The sequence below is a fragment of the Lagopus leucura genome, unplaced genomic scaffold (assembly GCF_019238085.1).
Source record: "Lagopus leucura isolate 7727_CA_CO unplaced genomic scaffold, USGS_WTPT01 Super-Scaffold_100009, whole genome shotgun sequence".
NCBI classification, from domain to species: Eukaryota; Metazoa; Chordata; class Aves; order Galliformes; family Phasianidae; genus Lagopus; species Lagopus leucura.
Window position 1 is genome coordinate 15,658,610 of NW_024962266.1, and position 23,250 is coordinate 15,681,859.

Sequence of the window (23,250 nt, forward strand, 5' to 3'; positions counted from 1 at the left end):
TGTTTCATACTTTTGCCTCTTTACAATTGAGGAGAGGGAAATCATGCTGTCAGACTTACCAGCTGTTCTTGATAATTGTATGTGAAATTCAGCAGAGTGAAAATGAGTGCATTTAAAAGATCTAAGGAAATAGAGGAAGTTTGCTTAACTCCAAATGTAACTTACTGTTTGTTCCATCTGTGTCTCCAGCTCCACTTCCAATCTCTTTGATTTTAAACTCTTGGTCTTTTTTGTGATTTTTCAGGTCTTGGACCCTTTTCTCTAAGTAATTGAGTATGTTGGCCTGCTGTTAACATAGTAATAAGTCTTGTTACATATCTAGAGACTCAGAATTATTGCTGTGGATCTGAATGACATCGACTGTTCCTCTCTTTTAGGATTAGAAATCCCTATATATTCATCCAAATAATTTCCATCAAAAAACATGGATTGAAACCAATTAATTTTGTGTATAAGTACATGTAAGGTTAAATCATTTTTACGATACGGACTCTGAACTGGTCATCCCTCAGGCGCCTGATGTATACTATAGTCAGTCAGAGAACAATAAGCCCACCCTCACTCTTGGCATGCTCCAGTATTACAATATGCGTTTATCAGTGTCAGTTTCCATTAGCCTTTTCAACAACCCAGTATTCTAAGGTGAATACTTAGCTAGAATGACTAATTAAAGTGTTAGTGATTGTTTCTGGACTTGTACTTCTGTGCCCTAAATTGTGTAGGTCCAAAACACATGCAATTTGGGCAGAAGCAATTCTTTTCCTCATGCTGTAGCACTTACTTTGCTTCTACCTTACTTTTGACAGGTTTTACTAAACTGTGACTGCACACCTGGTATAGAATTGTTACCTTTGTGGGTGGTACGTAAAAATGCATATGTGGCAGATTTAGAATAAGGATAAGATGAGAAAGTTTTGGGACATAAAATTAACAAACCAGACAGGAGACTAGTCCCAATGAAGATCTTAGCATATTCTTTGGCTGGGAGGTAAGAAGGGAAAAACAAATGATAATGATGTGGAAATAAGGACAAATGAGGACTGTTTTCATTGTTTTTAGGGCTCTTTGGTTCTGATAGTCCCAGCTTCAAAAGAAAATGAATGAGTGATAATGTTAGTAATAGTTGGCAAAATGTAATTTAATTAACTTGGAACCAGATACTCGAATTTGTAAATAGAAATGCCAAGTTTACAGGGGAAAAAAAAAAAAAGCTAATATGGTCCAGAAGGTATAAAGAAAGAGAAACTGAGTATTTTTATGTTGCTGTGCACTGCAAAACGTTATTTTCTTGTATGAAATCAGGTGTCATTTAATGCACGTGGCAAAAAATGTTGAACGCTTCTGCATTAAGTATTAGAACTGTGGAATTCTGCTAGCTGTCCTTTAGATTTCCTTTAGGTATCTCTTATGGGAACTGGGCAGAGCCAGCTTTTCTGTGGGTGACCTTTGGACAATATGGCCCATCAGTCTCAAATTCATCAGTGCCCACTGGAAGGGAAATATTCTCCCACTTCTATTTCAGAGTTTTTAGGATAAGGTGTCACAGAGAGAAATGAAAACTGTTACCAACCTCACTGCTGGACGGGTGGCTTAATGTTCGACGGATCTCTAAAACATGCAGTACTCCAGAATCATCAGAAACAGCTAGAAATTGCTGCTTTGCTGAAAGGTATTTAACAAAAATGTGTAAAAATCTAAATTCCAACAGCAATACATTCTTAAACATGAAACGTCTCTATTCTGATACGGGATCTATCTCTTAATATGGGTAACAGAGTTACAAAGGGTTTTGTTGGGGTCTTTTTGGTTTATTCTTGATTGCAGTAAAAAGCTTTATTGATCTCCTACTTTCTTAACAAGTGAAATTCTCCTGAAGATTTATACTTTTTCAAGTTTTTTTTTATTATTTAAAAAGAAATTTTCAGTTACTTTATGCCTTACTAATAAATTTAGTATACTAAGAATATATGCATGAGCTTCCCTATACAGTATAATGCTAAACTAGTGGAATAAAGTACCTATCTTTTATATAAGATAATATGCAGCAAGATCAGTGAGCTTTGCAGAAATGGGCCATCTTACAAACATAAAGTAAAGCACGGCTAAGTATCATCACCATCAACTTACGTGAGGCGACCCAGGGGCTGATGCAAGTAATCGCTGATTTAGAGATGTTCTGGCTGTGAGATGGCTTGTGAGTTTCCTTCAGTAAGTCCCAAATATCTATATTTCCATCATCTGTGGCAATGTAGAAAACTCCTGGCCTTGTTAAGGACCAATGTCCTGCAGTGTATCTATGAGCTGTGCAGTTTGACTGGAGGATCGGTCCGTTCTTAATATATAAGATATTTGAAAACCAAGATGCAATGATCAAACAAATATCCATTCGCTACTTCAAACTTTGAATTTGTGAACATTTGATATTTAAATGATCCCATTATAATGTAATACAGGTGGCAGGCTCAGTACCACCTTCTGCATGTAGAAATGTGGGGGTTAAAAGCAATTCTGATATCTCCCTTCCAGTCTATGAATGTAATCTTTCTGCTGTTAAAATCTATGGCCTTGAGATGTGCAGCTAACCTGGATCCCTACAGAACAGGAACTGTAACAAAAACAAAACAAACTATGTTTTTATGCCTTCAGTTATTGAAAGGATTGCATCCTGAGTATGAATTCTTCAGATCTGCTTAGCACATGCATTGCCTTTGTTCCTCAGTTTGCAGCAGAAATAATTTGATGAGAAACTGGCTTTTGCAAAGATGGTACTAAAGAATGTTGGGCATTCTTTCTGCAAGTTGCAAGTTTACAAAGCCATTTCTACAACAGCTTTTCTGATGTGAAGTAAAAGGAAAAGCTTTTTTAAACTTTATTTCTAAGCTGTCAAGCCTTATGATTAACAAACAGTTTTGAAAATAGTCTGTGAGGCTGTTATTCTAGTTATCTCATTTATCTTTATTAATTATTTTACTGATGTTTTAAAGTAACTTACTGTAACACCTTCTTTCCAAATGGCGAAATTCCAGCCTCCAACACTGAGAATGATGTCTTTAAAAAATGGAGATCTCTGTACAGTGTTCACAGCTTCTTTGTGGATGGTGCATTTCTTACCTGAAGGAATGAAAAAACACAGTTTCTTGTAACTGGTCCTTTCAGTGGGTATTTCACAATGAGAAATGCACAAAGGGAAATACGGGGTAGTATTCAAAGATAACAGCTTCCCTTGCTTGCAAGGTGTTGGATTTACTGCAAATCTGGTTACCATGAAGCATGACTTCCATGCTTTATGCCAACATGTACACAATGATGAATCTATTGCACTGGAGAGTTGGCTGTTCTGCCATAACAGCTAAACTGTATGCTACCTTGAGCGTGTGCTGCTGAATCCAGATGTCTTCAGTGAGACAGACTTATAAGAATAGGTTAGTAAGAACCTTAAAAATACAGAATATAATTGCAAATATTTTAAAATTAGTAGGATATTATGGTTTAAACAGACACTGAGAAACTTGAACTTACTAGCTATTTTTTCCTCGTTACTACTGGTCTTCATTTCCCAGTCAGAATAAATAATATCTCCATCCTGTGATGCCAGAAAAATCATGTAAATGTTAACATAAGGATTTCACAGCGTACAGCAAAGTGGCTTATTTTAAAGCTTCATTATAAGCATTATTAAATTTGTTCTGGGTAAATTAAAACAGAAGTTCGTAACCCATGACCAAAAAAGCATGAATTTTGAATCACAATTGTGTTTGTTTTTTTTTTTTTTCCAAAACAGCTTCTCTTATCCTGATGTATATAGGCAGCCTTTCCTGCAGAACTGGGTACCCAAGTATTTGGGGAAAGGGTGGCAGAAACAAGAAAAGCAGCTAGGAGACAAATATTCATTTTCATAAATACTCAAAAGTGGGAAAAGTGTTTTTGGTGCGTAGGAGATGTAGAGGGCTATGAGTAGGTGGGATTTCTATGTATAAAAATAAGTTGTGAAGGAAACTGTAATTTTCACCTGATGTTTGTGGACACAATACAAAAAAAAAGACTCGCAGTAAGGCAGTGCAGTTTGTTTTCTGATGGCAGGTAGAAAAGTTTAAGGTGTTTTGGAAGCGTCTTCTACCTATTCTTGAAGTAAGGATTTGTAGCTTATTAAATATGGGCTTTTATTTTTATTTTAAGCGCACTGCTAAATGCATTGAAGTTGGAGAAAAATTCAGCATGTCCACAATGATCCTTTTAGTTAACGCCCAAAGAAAACATGTAAGTGCAATCAATTGTGGAAAATCTATGATTTACTTGTTCAGTCTTTCAGAGATCTTTTGATTGCCATTTCCATAGTAACCTATTATTTTAACTTACTTCCGTTCCAACAAAGAAGGTATTGGAGATATTCTCCAGCACATTCAGAGTTTTATTTGAAGAAACGCTCATCTGTGCATGCGGGCTTTCTTTGACGTGCACTTGTGATTTGTGCAGAGATTGCTCCTTATCTGGGAAAAAATACAGGTACGTCTTTATATTATACACCAAAAGTTACCATGTCAAACAGTTTCTTTGTCTGAAGGGGAGTTTCAAGCCACGGAGATGAAGAAAGCCTGCAGGACTGCAGCTTTATTGGCAGTCTAATAGCTTCCCTGGGCAATCTTGCCCTGTTGCTGGGGCTGTGGCTGATAGGAATGCTGGAATGGGATGGGCCAGTTCCCTCAGTCAGCACAGGAGCAGCCCAGTTGTTGTGAAGGTGCTGGCTGGTGTGAGCAACCTCTGGCAGGTGGTTGGTCTCAGGCAGTATCAGCATGGAGAGGGATTGGTAATATGTGTCCATTACAAAGTAACTGTGGATATAGAACAGCTCTTTTTGTACAGTCATAGTTGGTATTTGTATACTGCACTTTGAGTATCAGCATATTTAAGAAACGTTTTTCTCCAGCTGTGTTCAGCTACGGGCATTTTGTTGCATAGCATACAGTATGTATATACTGAAATACAAACTTACTAAAAACATATTTCCTAATAGAGTGTAATAAAAATATTACCTGTGATTTTGCAATGATAATGCTGTTCCTGTAGACTAATTTTGGTGGGACTGCATTTCACATTGTTTTCTTCTTCGTTGTCGCACAAGCTTATCTGTTCAGGAAAAAAAAAAAGCATCTGATCATCTGATAACTTATTTTCTCTGATCTTTGATCTTTTGTACCTACAAGGCTTCACTACTTCCTGCTGTAATGGAAGACGTTTTCATTCTACAGCATGTTTGTAATACTCCACAAAAAGCATTTGCCTCCTCATTTGTAAGTACAGAGATGTAAATTTACAGTTCCTCACGTTAACTTTTTCCTGCATGATTTTCTCTATGTTTCTAACAACAGCAACAACAAACAGCTCCAGTGGTTATGCTTTTTCAACATCTGTACCAGCTGCAGCTATTCTGGGCAGAACAGGCCAACAGGTCGTCTTTTTAATTTCCTTTATTTTCAGCCCCTTCCTCCTTCCCCATCCCCTGCTGCAATTAAGAAAAAAATCCCTCCCAAAACACAAGAAACCACCAAACCACACACAAATAAAAAACAAAACAAAACAAATATGTCCTATGACTATTTCCATCAGAGTGACTGTTGGATTGCCAATAATCCTGTTGATTGTGACTGTTTCACAGTTTGGGACACGGAGATAGGCAGAATGAAAAGGCTGACAGCAACATATGCTATTACTGCATCTGCTTTTGCAATGCTGCAGTTTTTAAGAAGCAATCACTCTGCTGCTTATGAGCTAGCTTCTCAAGATACATTTTGTAGTACTGTCAGAGTAACTTTGAAATGTTTCATAATTAGGAGTAAATCCACAGGAAAGTTGCAGTTCCAGGGGAAATTTTAAAGGGCTGGGAAGCAAAAGCACAAGTTCCTATGGGGCTCCGGCCATATGTACAGTTTGGTTTTTCTGCTCCACATCTGTGTGCAATACCTTCATGAGAGGTTTCCAGATGAGATCAGGATCATTAGAAGTATCTGAAACTTCAGGGTGCATATTGAAACTGTTTCCTTCTTTTACTTTCTCAGATGAATGCTTGGTGGGAATTTTGGTGTCTCTAATATCCCAAAATAATATTAAGCTGCAAAATAACTGTATGTTACTATTCTCTGTTTTACTTGCAAAGTCAGGTGCAATTTTTCTTGCATTTTACAAATGTTTTCTTATTCCTTCATTTCAAACTTTATGTAGCAATATAATTCTCAAATACGGACAAATGCTAATTACTCAATCACTTCTTTTGTAAATGGTGGCTTACATTCATTTATTCATCATATTATCAGTTACAACTCTACCGGGGCAGCCAAATAGTCTTTTAACTTCATTCTTTGAAGTCTTCCCTGACTTTGAGTAGGAAAAATAACTCTGTATCATTAACAAATCTTGCTCTCATACATAGACTCATACATAGAAGACATAATTGTGGTGGTGTGGCTCTCCAGGCCAGCGTATTTGTGTGACCTGTTCTACTTAAGATATAGACGAAATGTACAAGTGTGTGAGGTTGTTTATGAGCCCTTAACTGCAAAAGGCTTCACTGGTCAAGAACTCGATGTGCCTGATTTCTGTGTACAGAACTTCAGCTCTGTAGGCCAGGCTGACAGGAATTCAGAGGTGTACCAGAATCATGGGATGTGCTTCATGAAGCTTTCCAAAAGAAGTTGGAAGGCGTCTCGTACAGTGTGTATTGCATATACCTATCAGGGGAGCAGGTTACAAGCTGCACGCAAATTCCAGCTCTGTTTTCAAAAGTTTCACCCATTCGGTTGACCTAAAATAATAACAAAGGGGAGAGGAAAATAAGAGGGCAAAAATCATGCTCTAAGTAAATGCCTCAAGATGTAAAACGATCTTCTAGAATTTAAGTCACTTTGGCTTGGGTAAGATTTGAAAATTAGGACTTAGGAACTTGCAGTTATAATAACAGTTAAGGAGTTTTACACGTACTTCAGGTGAATTGATAACAGCTCTCCCTTGTGATCACCTGAAATTCAACATAATTTAAAAACAGAGATCTTATTATAATTCCATACTTGATTTTGAGTAAAGCTATCAATATTTTTTTTTCCAGTAATGACAAAATCATATCAGGGTGAGGATACAGAACAGCTGTAAGGCACAATGAGCAGAAGTGGCACCCAGTTAATTAACATTTTAAAACATAGAAATAGGGAGCTCTGTTACAAATAATTCAACTTTTCAGCTTTTTACCTTGAGTTTATACAATGATCTCTGAAAACAGTAAAAAGAGGGGAAGAAAATAAAACTCACCTCAAAATAATCTGGCAGCCAATGTATATCTGTTATTCTTTTTTCATGGCTATGGTGTATGGAGGAGGCTGTGCAATGTCTCACTAAAATTTGCCCTTTATCACTCTCATCATCCTCTGTAAGTAATAGCTAGAAATATTTAAAAAGAAATATCTTCGTGTATTTTCAAAACTTAATAGTAAGCTTGTCCAAGAAAAAAGATTATATACTGATAATGCTTCTCATATATTTCAGAACAGGCTATGAAGTTTCACTAAGGTCTAATACAGAACCTTCTGAAAACAGAAAGCCTTGAATCAGGTCTTTGGATATGAAGCTCTGAAAGGAATTCCAGTGTTCGTCCAGGGACACACATCCAATTAAGTTATTAGTTCCTTCTCTGCTTTTATGTCTCTCTCTTCTATAGCTCACTTCCCCTGAAGTCTGCTTTTTGTCTTCTATGCTATCATTTTTATACCTAAGCATTTCCAGAACCATTTTTAGCTTTTAAGAACAAATGCTATGCATATTTGACAGGCAAGAGTTAAGTAAATGTTGCTGCCCATTCATATTGAAGCTGAGGTCTGTGCAGAATACAGTAAAACTATTAAGCTCCACTAATCAAGTAGAAATATTTTTGTGATAACAGATTTATTTCATGAACTCATCAGGTTTCATATCCTACCTAGTTTCTCACTGCAAAGAGCCAGGGTACCTTCACTCATTTTTCCCTATAACCTGTATTCTAAGTTTCCCTCTCTTTACCTCAGACATATTATCATTCTCCAGTAGACTTAGAACAGAAATGTTATTCATATTAACAACTGTCTTTTTCATTCCAACAGCAACGCTTTTAGCATTTTGCAGTTTTTCTTCATATTGAGAAATATCCCACACTACAACCTATAAGGAGAAAGGAGAATATTATTTCATTCTTTGTATTAATACTCATTTTTCCCAAATACAATTCATGGTTTTGGTGTTTTTGTTTTTGTTTTTTTTCTGAGGGAAAAACAAGAAATTCACTCTGTATACTAGAACTTATAAAGACTTTGAAACCATTACCTCTTTAATATGGTGATGAGTTGAACGGCTATACTTATGTCAACAACAAATAGAAAAAAAGTCTGCACGGTTTGACACATTCTGATTTTTAGCATATTTTGATGTACTGCAAACAACCATCTTGAAGTTGAAGTACTGGTCAATTTAGGAATAATCAGAACATAGCAGAATTTCTATAATTCATTTCACAAGAAAAATACAGGGAACTATAAGCTCTCTGTCAGATGTAAAATTGAAGAGAAAACTTTCTTACTCATAGAAATGATTAATTCTCTTGTTTGAGTTCTGCATTCTTGAGACTGATATTTTTTGTGACAGTTATTCCAAATGTTGAGTCTTTTCAATCTTTTTATACTGCAAGAAAAGACAGAAATATCTAATCTTACCCTTAAACAAAATTAATACCTGTCCACTGAAGCAGCCACCAGCAATAATGTTTGGATCACTTGGGTTGAACTGAAAGCAGTAAATGTCATCAAGACACTCTAATATTAACTGAGAAGAAGGAAGAACAAATAGTTAAGCAATGCAGTCACATTTTCTCTTTTTATATGAACATTTGGAGTATGTAAAAGACTTCATTATATACCTGAGGGTGGATAGGATCAAAAAAGCTCCAGAAAATAATTACTGAGTCATGCTGTGGTTTAGTTCTCTCTTCTTTCGAGGGCCGTTTTATTGCTGACTCTGCTATAATCCCTGATTGAGAGAGAAAGCAAACTTTCTTGGATACAAACCAAATTCCAACATACAGTTACTTATGGTGAGTGACTTCTTTATGCCTGAGAAACCAATTAAAAAAAAAAAAAAAACCATCATGTATTTATATTTTTGTTGTTGCTGATCAGCTTTGAGGAGATTACATCTATTAAGATTGTCAATGTATTGTGGAAGCTAAGGATCAGGATAAACCTCTACTTCTTTCCTTTTGCTCCTTAATGGTGTAATATTGATCCTGAAGTCATATGACAGACCCATCCACCATAAAATCAAATATTTTGTAGGTGAATTAATTTCCTACACAGGCAGCAATGCTGGCTCTAAGTATACTGTGCAGTGTAGACAGGCATATTGATTAAGTTGGTTTTTTAAAATTAGTATTACTATTTAAATCCTGATGACTTTATGAAATATGCATATTTTACATCTGTCATGTAATGCATATCATTCAAGACTCAATCATTACCATAGATGGTTGGATGCCAACAAATGCAGCTAATGCTTTTGTCCTTGAGATAGTGCAGATCTGTAAATGTTTGGTATGCTTTAAGACAGATGTCTGACTTGCCACCAGAACTGTTCATGTCGTCTTCTAGGGCTTTCCAGTCATCAGAAAAAGCATCTATAATTTCATTTTGCTGCAATGCAATTTCCATTCTGTTTTGTGAAAGAACAGTTAACATTTTCAAGAATCCAGATATGACAACTCAGCAGTAATATAAATGCACAAAATATACAGCTTTTGTTTTACAAAAAAATTTGGATTGTGTTATTGAAAAAAAAATAACGAAATCCTCAGTGATGCATTACAAATTCTTTCCCATTCAAAATATGGGAATGAATTTAAGACGAATTTAACTCCGGTTCTATGTATAACAAGTACAGGAAAATCATCTAATACTTGTGCAGAAGTCATGACGAAGTGGGACTTGTCTCATGACTAAGGGCTGTAGGACAGTGCCTTTGCTCTTCTGTAATACTTTTTGCTCAAGTGGGCAGTTTGAAGGCTGGCTTTGCAGTTTGTTTGAAAAGATTTATTGCTACCAACTGTAACAGGTTGAAGTTATACTAAGCCACCATTCCAATTAATATGGTATAGATTTAATGTTCATCTTAATAGAAGCAAATATCAAGGTAATATTTGATAATATAATAATAAGCAAGAGAGACTATATAGGTAAAAAATATTCAGTATTCAGCCAGACTGATGGTCCATTACAGACTAGTTCTGTCTTCACACACCTTCATTCTACAATGTTTCATACAGCCTTTGAGATGTCTGATGGCAGTAACCTTACCTTAAACATACTGATGTGAGAAATTGTTTCAGCTTCTCAGATGACAGAATCTCTTCTTTCTCTTCATTCGACAGCTGTCTAGGAAAATACTGCGTGGCTGCATTTTTTGGATAGGTCCTAACCAAGTGGAATAAGTTTGAATATGAGCATGTATACGTTTATTTTAAAGACAAATCTTAAAGACAGAAACCCATGTCTTGTGTAAAATTGAAAGCGAAATATATTCAGTTTTTCTAGGATGTCTTTGAAAAAGTGAAAGAAGAGGAAATAGCATCAAATTCTGCTCTCTTAATTTATAAATGAGCAAGTCCAGAGGTGTTAATTTGCATAACTTTAGGTGAAATCAGAAACAGTTAATAGCTTAATAAATAAGCTGAAAAGTATTTCTCACACTTACCATTGTGTCTGGGTACTAGATTCTCTTACTTCAGGAACCATTTGTACACCCACATCTTTTTCAAGCACTTTTATACTGAAAGATTTGTCTTGGTAGGAAGAACATTCAACATAACTGTCTTTTGCATGTGAAGCATTCCTGTCAGTAAATCTAATTGGTGCACCAAACTTCCTGTGTCCTCGAGAAAACATGTACTTAATCTGGAAAAAAAAAAACCACAAACATTTCTAAAGTTATCAGAGGAGAGAGTTTTTGTAGGGTCTGTTCTGTGAGCTGGCAGCATTCATGTAACCGTAGGACTAGTTCAACTGATGGTTTCTGTGCTGAGTTGGTTATGTTTATAAGCACTCTTTGAAAGTCAACTACATACGTAATACACGATGTGTTTGTATTTCCAAAAGAAAGAAGTTGTCTTCAGTGAATGTTTTGGATTACTGCTAGCAGGATAAGAGAACTACATTTTCTAATTCAGGCAATATCAAAACTGAGCCTCTAAAGGGTTGAGAAACTTCTTGCCAGAACTCCCTCCAAAATTCACTCTCCTGAAGTGAGTTGTGTGGCAGTTCTAAAAACAGAAACCACACAACTCTAGGTGGATTTACACCCCAGATTAATTTTGCAGGGAGATGCCTGTAACACCGAGTTGGACTTCTAGGACCTAACTTTTCAACTCATGTTTCAAACTGCAGTTCTATGGCAGAGTATTTCAGCCTCACTTGCAGTGCATAGGGAAAGTGCATGAGGGAAGATCCACAAAAACAAACATTTTGAGTGAGGAGTTTCCTTAGTGACGATTGGAAAAAGAGGATGGATACAACTTCTCCACTTTCAGAGAAAGTTAGGCACTTGATTTCAGACAGCAGAGGGGTATTTCTTTGTCTCGGATTCATATTCAAGATACCTTTTCCCACCAATTCATGGAGAACTGGAAAGGAATGTGGGCTAGTACTTCCATTTTGTTCAACAGGCCACCGTTATAAATCTGGAAATTTTCTACTCAAGAAAAATTGGTCATTTTATATTATGTTGTAGTAGGAAGTAAAATTGAGGATTTCACACTTCTGCCTTCCCCCAGACTGGTAGGCTATAGTGTTAATTCCTCAGTATCCTTCAGAAATGTGCAAAATAATGGCAGGACGGGAAGAAGGGCTGGTGAGTCAGGGCAGAGATGGGGAAGCTAAAAGACAGCTGAGGAGGGGAGGAAGACAACGGTCAAATGTCAGGAATAATGCAACACTGAGTGCAGATGGAAAACAGCAGGAGGGAGGGTCTGGCAAGGAGGTAGTGTTGGTTGCACAGAGGTTCATTCCAACTGGGTACATAAGATTCTTCAAATAGAAAAAATAAAAAAATAAAAAGTAAAAAATTCTACTTCCTACTGAGTTATTTAACTGCAGTATTTTCACATGAGGATATCAGCACTGCTTCAGATCTCATTTTGTACAAAGCCTTGGTGACAAAGCACACACTGAGAATACTTCTGAGCAGGTCTTGCCATCAAGGTAGAATACAGAATACTTGAAACTAAACAAGGTTCTTAGAATGTAATTACAATGATTTGTAATCTGGCTACTTAGTAAATTGAGCAAAAAGTGGCAGAGATGCTAACAACCAAAGAGGATCAGGACTTTTGAACATACAGTTTAAGAAGTAAATAAACCCCGTGCAACCTCACATGCTTTATTTGCAGGACTTAAAGGGAACTGAGTTTTCCTGCAGCACTTCATTTTCATTTATGTTTGATAGTTTTGGTCACTCTCTTTCTTTCTTTTCTTTCTTTCTTTTTTTTTTTTTTTTAAGGATTCAATCAAATCAGATTTCAGTTTTCTGACTTCTGCTTTTTAAGGAACTTAACATAAATTTGTTTTTATGATACTTGTCATAGGTAGATCTGTTAATCTGCACCTTTTTAATGCGCTCTTTAACAGATTCTTCTTCAACTTCCTTTTCACTGCCAAGAGAAACCCACGGTTTGGAGACAGGACGCTTATAAGCACAGACTTCTGGAGTTTCCTCTTTCTCTTCTTCACTGTCCATTTCTTCTGCAGTTTCTGGAGGCTGACATCAAAGAGTGAGAAATAGTGTTTTTTCAAATTTCGTTACTGAATTTCTAGTTCATATACTTATGTTTCAGATTTCAGTTTTCATTTTGCATTCTTCTGTCTCAGCGCAAGGAATCTGGCTATAATGCGTCCCTGCACTCAGTGGGGTTATGACCCATTCATCCATTTGACAGTAAATGTTACCTATTTAAGTACTAAACAGTGTTACAGTGTAGTCAAGAGTTGTCTTGGAAGCCAAACACTGCTCTAAAGAAAGAATTTATAGTGATTTTCTACAGTAGGCCTTCTTGTGTGGAATTGCAATTTGCCTTTCTATTAATCATTACTTCTGCTGGGAGAGACTCTCCTGTTGAAGAATGGTATAATCTAACAATGCAGTACATAAGGGGAATTGTGTATATATGCAATTGTCTAAAATTAAATATCTATATATGTATGATTTGAAGAATATATAAAAATACATACTATGAAAAGTAAATACAATATTTATTTGAAGGTATCCAATATATTACAATTTCTTAAATGTATGTCTTAATCAAAAGCATGGATGTTGGAAGAGAAAATTAACACTTATAAAAATGCAGCAATACTAGCCCTCTGAAGTAGAACATAATTTAATTGTTTTTCTCACTGCCAAAGGTATTTTTACAGCAATATATCTATTTTTCTTTACCAGGTTATCCTTCAGAGGAACGTTCTGGCTTGCAAAGCACATCAGATATTAACTGAACGTGATAGCAATGCTGGAATATTTTTGAGGCAAGATTCTGAAATGTTCGTAGACAGAATAACGCTGTGGTGTTTTTCCTTACCTTCAGAAAGTTTTCTTTCGCTTCCTCAGAAGCAACAAGATAAAAGTTCTGTCCATACTGGAAATTTGCATCAAAAACTATCAGAAGTTCTTCCCCTGGGTATTCCTATTTCAATTAAAATAATTAGTGGAAGACGAGAGAGAGGAAAAATAAAAAATCTGAGAAAGACATAAGCCTGGGACTGGCAGAATGCAGACTAATGATGTTGTGTAAAATCAGTATCTTGGTTAATCTATTAATTTCTCTGCTAAGATCACATGTTAATTGAACAGCACAGACGGATTTTATTTTGTAATCAAAACGTGTGGAACAGAACTAATATTTTCACATGCAGAATTAAACAGAAAATCTGTTTCAGTGATTTTCAATGATAAGGCAATGAATCAGGGAAAGCGAAATATGTGCAGCTCTGTCTGTTCACAGAATCAAACCTGGTCACATTTATGTTACTTTTAGTATATTCCCAGCTTAAAGATAGTTTTTAAAAAGTGCACATTGAGCCATGAGAAACTTCTACAGCTGGCTGTGATCTGTGACCTTGGGCTATTAGAGCATTGGTGTATTTACACAGTCAAACAAGGACAGACCCTACTATTAAATATGCACTCTGAGAATATAAAGTTCTGAAGTGAGAACACAATAAGCTACATACCAGGACAATGTTTTTGACAGGGTGGAAATCTGAAATAGCAGCTCTTGTTTTTAGGTCCTGAATGATGTCGTCTTTTTTAATAAGCTTGAAACAATTTTCTTCTGTGACATCCTCATCCACTCGGCAATTAAAAATTTCTTGGGTCCTTGTAGTGAAAACTAAGGGGAAGATTTCTGGGTGGCCTATGAAAGAAAGAAAAATCACATGCTAAAATAACTTAGAGTGTTCTTTAAACATAAGTAACTCCAGGACTTTACTGTTTCCTAGGCGAATGTCTTTGAATCTTTCAGCTTAGTTTTTGTTACTCTGAGAGGTGTGGAATACAAATCATGTTGCATTTGGCTTATCTTGGAAAAGATTCTACCTAATATATATATGTGTGTGTGTGTGTATATATATATATACATATATATATATATATGTATATTCTTTTTTTTTAATGAGTATATGTCATTACTAGTATGAGAGATCATTTTTCTCTGGATTGACAGGTGGTTATGAACTTTTGTGGGAAGTCATTAGTGGAGGACACAATTGTATGGCTTTTATTTAAAACAGCCTTTAAATATATAATCTCTTCTGTATAAAGCAGTGCCACGTTAAGCCAGTATTTAATCTAAACATGGCTTCAATACCATCTCAAATAAGGATGCTTTTCTGATTTTGTACTTAAATGCTTTTCTCATCAGTTCAGAGTGTCACTGGGTACATTTTTGAACCAATAGGTGAGACTGAAGCAAGGTCACTAAGATTCAAACCAGATGCAAGGCTTCATTTTCAAGTTTGCTGGAGAATAAGTAGCAGTTGGCTGCTGTGCAGATGAGCCGTTAGGTTTAGTCGTATCCATGCTGAACAAGATAGCTATTTCTTATCTGAATTCTGATGCTGTAATCTTCAGTATTCTTAGAAAGACAGTTATGTAACCTGGGGATTGCACTTTGCAAACACTCACAAACTGATGATAATATGCTGTGCTTCTTGCTGGCCATATGTACACAACCCTGCTGCTGCACAAACTGTTTTACATAATAGATAGAAGTGATTAAGATCAGTGCAGACCTGGCTAACTGAATCTTCCAGTGCTATGAGACTCTTTCCTTCGTGAAGACCCCTATACTTACATCTGAGAAGGCAAGCAGATGTTTATCTTGAATGTTCAATTTCTTGATAAACCAGAAAATTGTAAAGAAATGCAGACATGTATGTGAGATTTTTGTTGCCTACTAAAATGGGCAATCTACTAATATGGGTTGACTTCTGTGATAAGCCCTGGTATTTTCAATCTTCTGAGTTTCATTCTATTTCCTTTCTTTGAAATACATACAATGTTATCTCAATTCCCAGTACTTGGGTGTTTTTTTCTTTTTGTTTGTTTATTTTTTTCTTCTGTGTGCTTTAAATTGGAGCTGGCATCTATATTGAAGTGATTGTGTTGATCAGCAGCCTCAACATGTTCTGAGAAGCTGTCTCTAATATATGCCAATAAGGACTGATAAAATGATCAATCCTTCATGTCTATGAGCTGGGAAACTAAATCTCTGCATTAGCCTATCTTATAATGTATAATGTTTGGTGAATCTGACATTTATCCTCTAAACTCTTTCAGTGCCACTCTGTGTCTGTTCTTCTATAAGCATCCATGACTGTAAGCTTAACTGACACATCTGGTACACCCTGCATACACCAGGTATGATTTTTGTGGCATTCACTATTTTGTAGTGCTCACCATAGGCATGTACAGTCCACTAGTTCACTTTCATCACAATCATAGTCAATATTGCAGTTTCCCTCTCAATATCTTAGAGATTTCCAGGATGTCATTGAAGATGCTTCCACAAATTACAGAGTTATAGGCAAGTTATTGGGAAAGACCTCTGGAGGTTATCACCATGAGTAACACCAGACTAAGTCAGCTCTCTGACTACTCTCTGTAGCTCATGAGGCCAAGACCTAGATTCTTCCTTTGCTTATCAATTTGTCTGTGAGAATGGACAGGGGAAAAAAATTGTTTATTCCAAGGTGATTGGAAAGATTTAATCCTTCTAAAAAACAGCAGAAGTTGGTTATGAGAGATGGCAGAGCAGGGCCAATAGTCCAAGTGGTGTTTTCTTCAGTGCTCAAGTGCCATAGGTCCAAGTTAAAAGGAAAGTAATCTTCACAGTTGGTTATAGATTCCTGGATCTGTATATAAATATATATTGTAGATTCACGGGCTGCTATTAAAATTCTTATTAGAGTGAGCATTTTTAGAGTGCTGCATTCTAATAAGAAAAATAATGTATCATCTAAAAAGAGACTTTGTATTGTGTTCCAGTAGTAAATTGTATTCATGTGATTCACGAAAATCTATAGCTCTATCAGCACTTAAAAGGGCAAAAAACTCCAATAGAAGTGAAGGACATTTGTAAGCCTTATACGAAGGAGATGCCACACAGACAGTGTAAAGCCTGCACAGACAGTGGAATATGGCAGTATTTCTTCTTGCTTCCAGCAGCAGGTTAGATACTGCAAATCTAACCTGGCTTGCCACCAGGTGGAGTTAAAATTCTTTCCTAATGACAAAATCAAGTATTTCAAGGAACATAATGTTCAGCATTTTAACAGTAACACTTTCATCATCTGGTTAATCTCTCGCTGTCCATTTTCATTAATTACCCATTTTTGTGAAGCCAATCAGAGCACAGATTTCACTTTCATGCATGCTTCTACAGGATTATATAGGAAAGCAGGTGATGTATGATGTCTTTACAGATTACCTGTTTTTTGTATTCCTAGTTTTGCCCATTATGTCTTAGCTTTTAGCAATAAAAGCTCTACTGTTAAAAGCTAATTGAGAAAATAACCCTTTGGGCTTATTCTGTGAACCATAAATCTTACATAGATGGCAATTTAAGTTATATCCAATAAAGAACCACACAAACCTGGTCATAAGAGCAATCTAACCGGAGATGTGAAAGACATTACAAGATTACTTTGTGTTATAGATGAAATATAAACCAGATTTAAAAAAAAAAAGTATAATTTCATATTTTAACTGATAACTATGGCTGCCTTTAAAACCAAACAAAACTGCATTTTTCTTGCTCGGAACCCAAGGGAAGCACTCAGTACCTTGTGACTTGTAAGTGGCAGATGGTATTTTGTTCTGTTAAGCAAAAAGACATTAGTCAAAGTCAATGGAGATCTATGGTAAAAAACAAAGATGGTCTGCTAAAATCACCTCCTCAGTGGATTTAATAATTACTTGATGAAATAAAAAATTAAGTAATTATAAAAATGTCAAGCTTTCTTTCGGTTGTGTAGCTACTATGAAATGCAAACTTTTTTTTTTTAAATCCAGTAATTCTGTTGTAAAGCTCTTTATTTTTCCTGATCCCAGCTCCTCTCAACCCAAGATAAAAAACAAAGCCGTATCTATTTCAGCTTTCCTGCTGCACAGCCTGCTGTGAGTGGCACCAGAGTGGTACCATCTATAATCACCACAGTAACAGATGTACATAGTTCTTAATTTTCCTATTTATATCCTTTTTTTCCTTTTTGTTTCATGTCATTATTAGTACGGAAGTTTAAAAATGTTTAAAATGTTCCAAAACAATTACTTTACAGCCCAGTCATCATAGCACTTACCTATGGCAACCATAGAAAGATCAACTTCATCTTTTTTCTCTGAAATATAACAAGACGTTATGAGAATTTGTTTCCCTAATGAAATAACTATGAACATACACTTCCTTCCTTGTTAAGGCAATGCTTAAAATTTTTATATACATTTAAAACTAAAGTGTGAAGAGGAAATACAAAATAAATTCCACACAGCTCTAACTCAACACAAGAAATGAGGGAAGCCTTTTAAAATAGATCTGTATCTTAGGGAGCCATTAGCATTTTTTTGAGACTTTGGAGATTTAAAGCTTGCTTTTATTTTGAGCAGGTGCTCTCACTGGAGAGAAGCAAGATTCCATGCGTTAGAAACTCCCCTTACCATTACCTGCTCACACCTGCCTGGGACAATTAGCATGCAAATCATGTTATGTGCAGAGGTGAAAAATGGACAAAGCTCACTGATGTAGTATGGTAGCAGAGCTGGCAGGTGTGTGGGTAGACCAGATTATTACATTCTTCATATCTGCAGTACTTTACGCACCAGGCTGTTTCTGTTCTCCTTTTGAGGCTTGCTTGGCTTCCCCACTTCTCTGTTTCTTTGCTGAGGGTTTTGGACCTTTCAAGGTGGTCTTGCCAGATTTGAGATTTTTTGGCATGTTTTTCAGATTCTATAGAGAAAATAGATATCAATACATAGTAAATGAACAGTGGAATATACTGTGCAGGAGTGAAAATTTGGCCCTTTATATATTTTATTATTCCAGTCTAATTTTCATCCACAGCTAACACTCCAGAATTTAAAACATAAATTATGTGGTACGTAACAGTTGTAAATTCACCCATTCAGGGTCATTAGATACACAGGCTGATTATCAAATGCAGAGAAAGGTTAAGTTAGAGCAAGCATTAACCTTAAAGAAAGCTGGAGAACTTGTGCTGCGGTGTGTAAAGTGTAGGTGAAGATTTCATAGCTGTTCGTACTTGTGCCAGTCTCCTTAAAATGTAAATCATTACATGGGTGCACAAAGCATTTTTGTGCTTTTGCATTTCCATTTAATTTATCAGTGGTAGCTCTGTGGAGGACAGATTTGGAAAGAAATCATGCAGTTACATGCAACAATTGCACAGCTAGAGACCATACTGTGCAGAAAGCTACTTCTCTTTCATTTACTCCCCTCCTTCCCATATCCAGCGTAAGGATGAGAACAGCAGCGTAATAAATGAAGTCTCATTTCCATCCCAAAAAGAAAAACAAAACCCAGCCTGCCCACTGTACAGACCGGATGGCACGCCAGCAGTAAATACAGTCCCAGCACCACCATGTGGAAGAGGTGCGCATAGCATCCAGTGAAACTGAACCACAGTGGTCCCAAACTGTAATGAAAAGTACTGAAATTTGTTTGATGTTACTGTTGGACAGCTAGAGATATTCAGCTGGGATAAGGACAGTGGGACTCCCAGTGTTTGTGCTACAGTTATCCTTAGCAATAGGAAAGAAACATGAAGCCTCTCTCCCTCTCTTGCATTTACTGCTGTTCTTTGGCCTATAAGCTGACTGTCAGAGGAACTGGTTTTTTTAATGTGTACAAAACACCTACAGAATTTGGGTGCTACTACACAAGCACCAACAGATTAACTTCTTGGAATGCTGCAGCTTTTGCCTTGCAAGAGTTGACGGTTTTGGAAGATTTAAAAAAAACAAACATAAATCAACACAAGTAAATCATGTGCTGTAAGGACATGACTGTAAGGAGGAAGTTTTTGGTTTTGTTCTTTTTCTGTCCTCATTCACAGTAGTTTTGTGAAGCACAGGACTACAAACACTGCTGATATATTTGTTACATTTAACATTTTTCTGATTATGATCTTTCAAAGGTGCCTCTACACTTAGTGATGCCTGGTTTACAGCTCTGAAACACTTAGGGCTACCTTAACTTACCTTACATCTTACTTCAGGTAGGTTAAAAAAAAGCCAATTTTTTCTCTCTCTCTCTTTTTTTTTTTTTTTTTTTTGTCATTTTACTTTATTTATTTAAGGTATTCCCTATCCATCTCTTCATATGTTTTAAATAGAATTTATGACCAGCATCCAGCATTTCTGCTGCTGAAGAAAGCAGACAGTGGTGCCTGTGGTTAGAAGGAGAGGTCAGTTGTTTCAGAAGTTAGTTGCAGGCTGGCACGAACTGCATCCTGTGTGTTACAGTCATGTTGTCTTTCTTAGGCATTTCATAATTATACACTGAGATAAAGCCAATTTGGAAAAGATGAGTTCTGCTGAGTAACCAAAACCCTAAGTCACATGAAGAGAGGAAGCACTGAAAGGGCTGAGATAAATCACGTGGCTATTTTTAGCAGGAGAACTTGCAAATAAAAACAACCTTTCTCCTCTGACTGACTTCAAGAATTTTGTACATATGAAAGCGATTAAAATTTTGTCTCCAAGTAACGTGGTTCCTTCTTCTTTAACTGGAAGAATCAACTGTACTACGCAGATGGAGTGCTGATGAAGGCAGAGGGAGCGAGTGCGTCTGTAGGCAAATACAAGAAGTGTCCCCATTTTAAGTGTTGGAAATGAATAATACAGCGATCAGTGGGGACTGTGTATGGTTCCACCTGTGGTGCAAAGAACCTTACCGACTGGAAAGGTGATATATCTAGAAGAGTTAGAAAGCACAAAGTAATTATCCCCTTTCACAATATCCCTAACTTACTGCATCTGTCCACTTGTCTTCCTGTGGGCACTCGATTGTCAGCTGTCAAGAAACATTTAAGGCCTCCAAAGAAACCAAAGGCAGGACTTCTAAAAACTTATCTGAAAGATAATCGAGCCCACATCCATTTACTGGCTATATATACTAAGGTTTGGATTTACTTTTGTTGTTTAAACAGGATTATGGTACTAACCTCTAGGTGCTCCCTGCGGGAGGCTGGCACCTGATGAGAACTTCAAAACATGAGCTGCACAGCGATCTATTTTCCTCTTGCCACAACTTCTGAAAAAGGGACAACATTTACAGTATCGTAATATGAAAAAAATTGTGAGTGCAAAAAATAAAAGTTAAAAAAAAAGAATTGAAAAAAAGAGTTGAAAATCCATTGATGTATAAACCACCTGCTATTTTATGTAAGCAGTAACACGTTATGTTCATTTTTTCATTACATATGTTCAGCCTAATTTCTCAGCAAATTTTCCAGTGGGACACAGCGTTATGGTGTTTAATTGCAGAAGCCCATGTGAAGCTGTGAATGTTTGACAATGTGCAGCCTCATTTAGCTGTAGCTGGATGTAACATTCTGAACTTTATAATATCATGAAGAGCAAAATGAAGTTTAGAATGTTCTCCTCCCTGGTAAATGGACACAGACATTGATGGCTGTAGAACAGAGGCGTGATGTTGCCAGGTGCTGCAGATGGAAGGAGCACCAGCTGCCAGCAGCACAACCGTTGCTGTCTGAACGGAGGGCACGGAGAGATTCAATACTTGCTTAATTGAATGATTTAGATTTCAGTTTGTGTGCATTACTAATTTAAGACTAATTTACTCCAATTTGCTGTGACAAAAATGGGGTCAACTTAACAGAACAGCTACAAGGAAATTATTAAAAACATACTCTGCTTTTTTTTTTTTTTTCTTTTGGTGGTGTCACTGACATGCTAAAGCCTGCATTTCTGCATGTAAACATTTAGGGACTTACTAAAAATACCATCTCAGTAATTAACTACTTGCTACATAATTAAGTTCATGTACACTGTTCGCTTTATTTCATCTACTTTCTACAGTTCTACACGACTGGCAAACAACACACCTCAGGTTTGTAGTGCAACAAATGGTTGTACGCACTTCAGTGCAGCTTCATTCTGTGAGCCTGGGCTGAAGCTTTGGCAACTGCCCCATCCGCTCTGCCCGTGAGTGTAACTTATTCCGCACGCGCAGATCTTGAAGGACTGAGCCTACGTGAGCCAGGCGCAGATTTCGTTAGTAGAAACCCGCAGAGGTTTTTGTTTGCAGCGAAGGCAAGGGAAGAACGAGCTCAGCCTTCCAACACGCGGCCACCCGTCAGCCCGCATGGAGCCCCGCTTACCTGCGCGGCGTGCGGTTGTCATGGCAACGGGGGGGGCGGGATTGACGTCTCCGACAGGCAATAAGCTCGCTGCTTTTCGAGCCCGCCCCCACGAGGGGATATCGCTATTGGCTGATCTGCAGAGGGGCAGGAAAGCTTCTCGCCCCAGCGTGCGGTGCGCGAAGGGCTGCCGGCAGGTGGCTGGGTTGTGCTGGGCGAGTGTCGGGCGTGTGTCGGGCGGGCGGTTCGGTGCCGTGTGATTCAATGAGGAGCTGTGCGGTGCACAGCGATAACTCATTTTGCCCCAGCGTCATCCCCTGTGCCCGCAGCACTCCCAGATCAGTGCGTGCCCCGTCCCGCCGCTTACCCTTTGCAACTGCAATTCCGTAACCGGAAGGGTCTCTTGCATCGCGTTATGTTTTGCTCTGTTTGGTTTAATTAAAGATTTGGTACAACAAATTGTAGGACGACTGCATCGACCTTCCCTCCCGCCGCAGCAGCCCGAACCAGAACCGGGCAGGGCGGTGCCGCTCCGCGAGCATTGCCTGCAGGCGGCGGTAGGGGCCGGGAGGCCGCCGAGCTGCTGCACCCCTCCGGGCGCCGGAGCGCGGTGCGCGCAGCGGGAGCACAGCGCAGGTATTTGCATCAAAGCCTTCGCCCTGGGCTGCGGGGCGGGAGGCGGGGGGCGAGCCCGGGGAAACCCGCGCTTCTGTCCCGGCTGGGTACGGGGAGGGCTGCGAGGAGGAGGCCCCGTGGCGCTCCGCCGGCTGCGGGGCGAGGGGGAGGGGGCGAGGCGCGGTGCGGTGCGGTGCTGCAAGGAGAGGACGGGCTGTGTGCGGCGATATCCCCTGGGGTCGGAGCCCGCGTTGTCTCAGCGTGCAGGCTGGCTGGAAAACGTGCGTTGCGTTTGTCTTGAGTGTCTTCTGCAGCTGATACCGTGAGGTCAAGAAGTACTTTTCTTGTTATCAGGCGCATGCACTGACAGCAGCGCGGCGGTGGCAGAGCATTTTGGTGCCCGATATGCTGAGAGAAAGGTGCCTGGCATCCCCGCTGCGTTGCATCCCTCGGGCGGTGCAGCCTTGGGAAACCGGAGCAGGGCCTGTCCCCATCCCTGCTGGCGGTGTCTGACCGCCGGGTCCGAACTTGTTGCCACCTGACAGCTGAGCTCCTCGTGATGCTTACCATTACCTTCGGTCGTACTGCCAGGTTCATGATCACCAGTGGTTTGCGTTCAGGCTTTTATGGATGTAACAATCAATATAGTGGTGCTAAGTGCCAGTTAGTGGCTCAGGTAATGTATCTG

The 23,250-nt window shown here is 38.1% G+C and overlaps 1 protein-coding gene across 1 annotated transcript; it reads right to left on the minus strand.

Moving 5' to 3' along the window:
* Positions 1-1,383: 1,383 nt before the first annotated feature.
* DNAI3 (dynein axonemal intermediate chain 3) lies at positions 1,384-20,858 on the minus strand. Its single transcript, XM_042873613.1, has 22 exons — positions 20,790-20,858; positions 18,427-18,553; positions 17,910-17,948; positions 14,283-14,464; positions 13,631-13,735; positions 12,661-12,813; positions 10,756-10,955; positions 10,359-10,475; positions 9,527-9,717; positions 8,930-9,039; positions 8,746-8,835; positions 8,041-8,178; positions 7,297-7,425; positions 6,723-6,796; positions 5,959-6,106; positions 5,031-5,124; positions 4,357-4,487; positions 3,520-3,583; positions 2,993-3,111; positions 2,128-2,332; positions 1,571-1,662; positions 1,384-1,488 (listed from the first exon to the last, which is right to left on the minus strand). The coding sequence occupies exons 2-22, from the start codon at positions 18,539-18,541 to the stop codon at positions 1,384-1,386; spliced, it is 2,601 nt and encodes an 866-aa protein (XP_042729547.1). The 5' UTR covers positions 18,542-18,553; positions 20,790-20,858.
* Between the last annotated feature and the right edge of the window lie 2,392 nt (positions 20,859-23,250).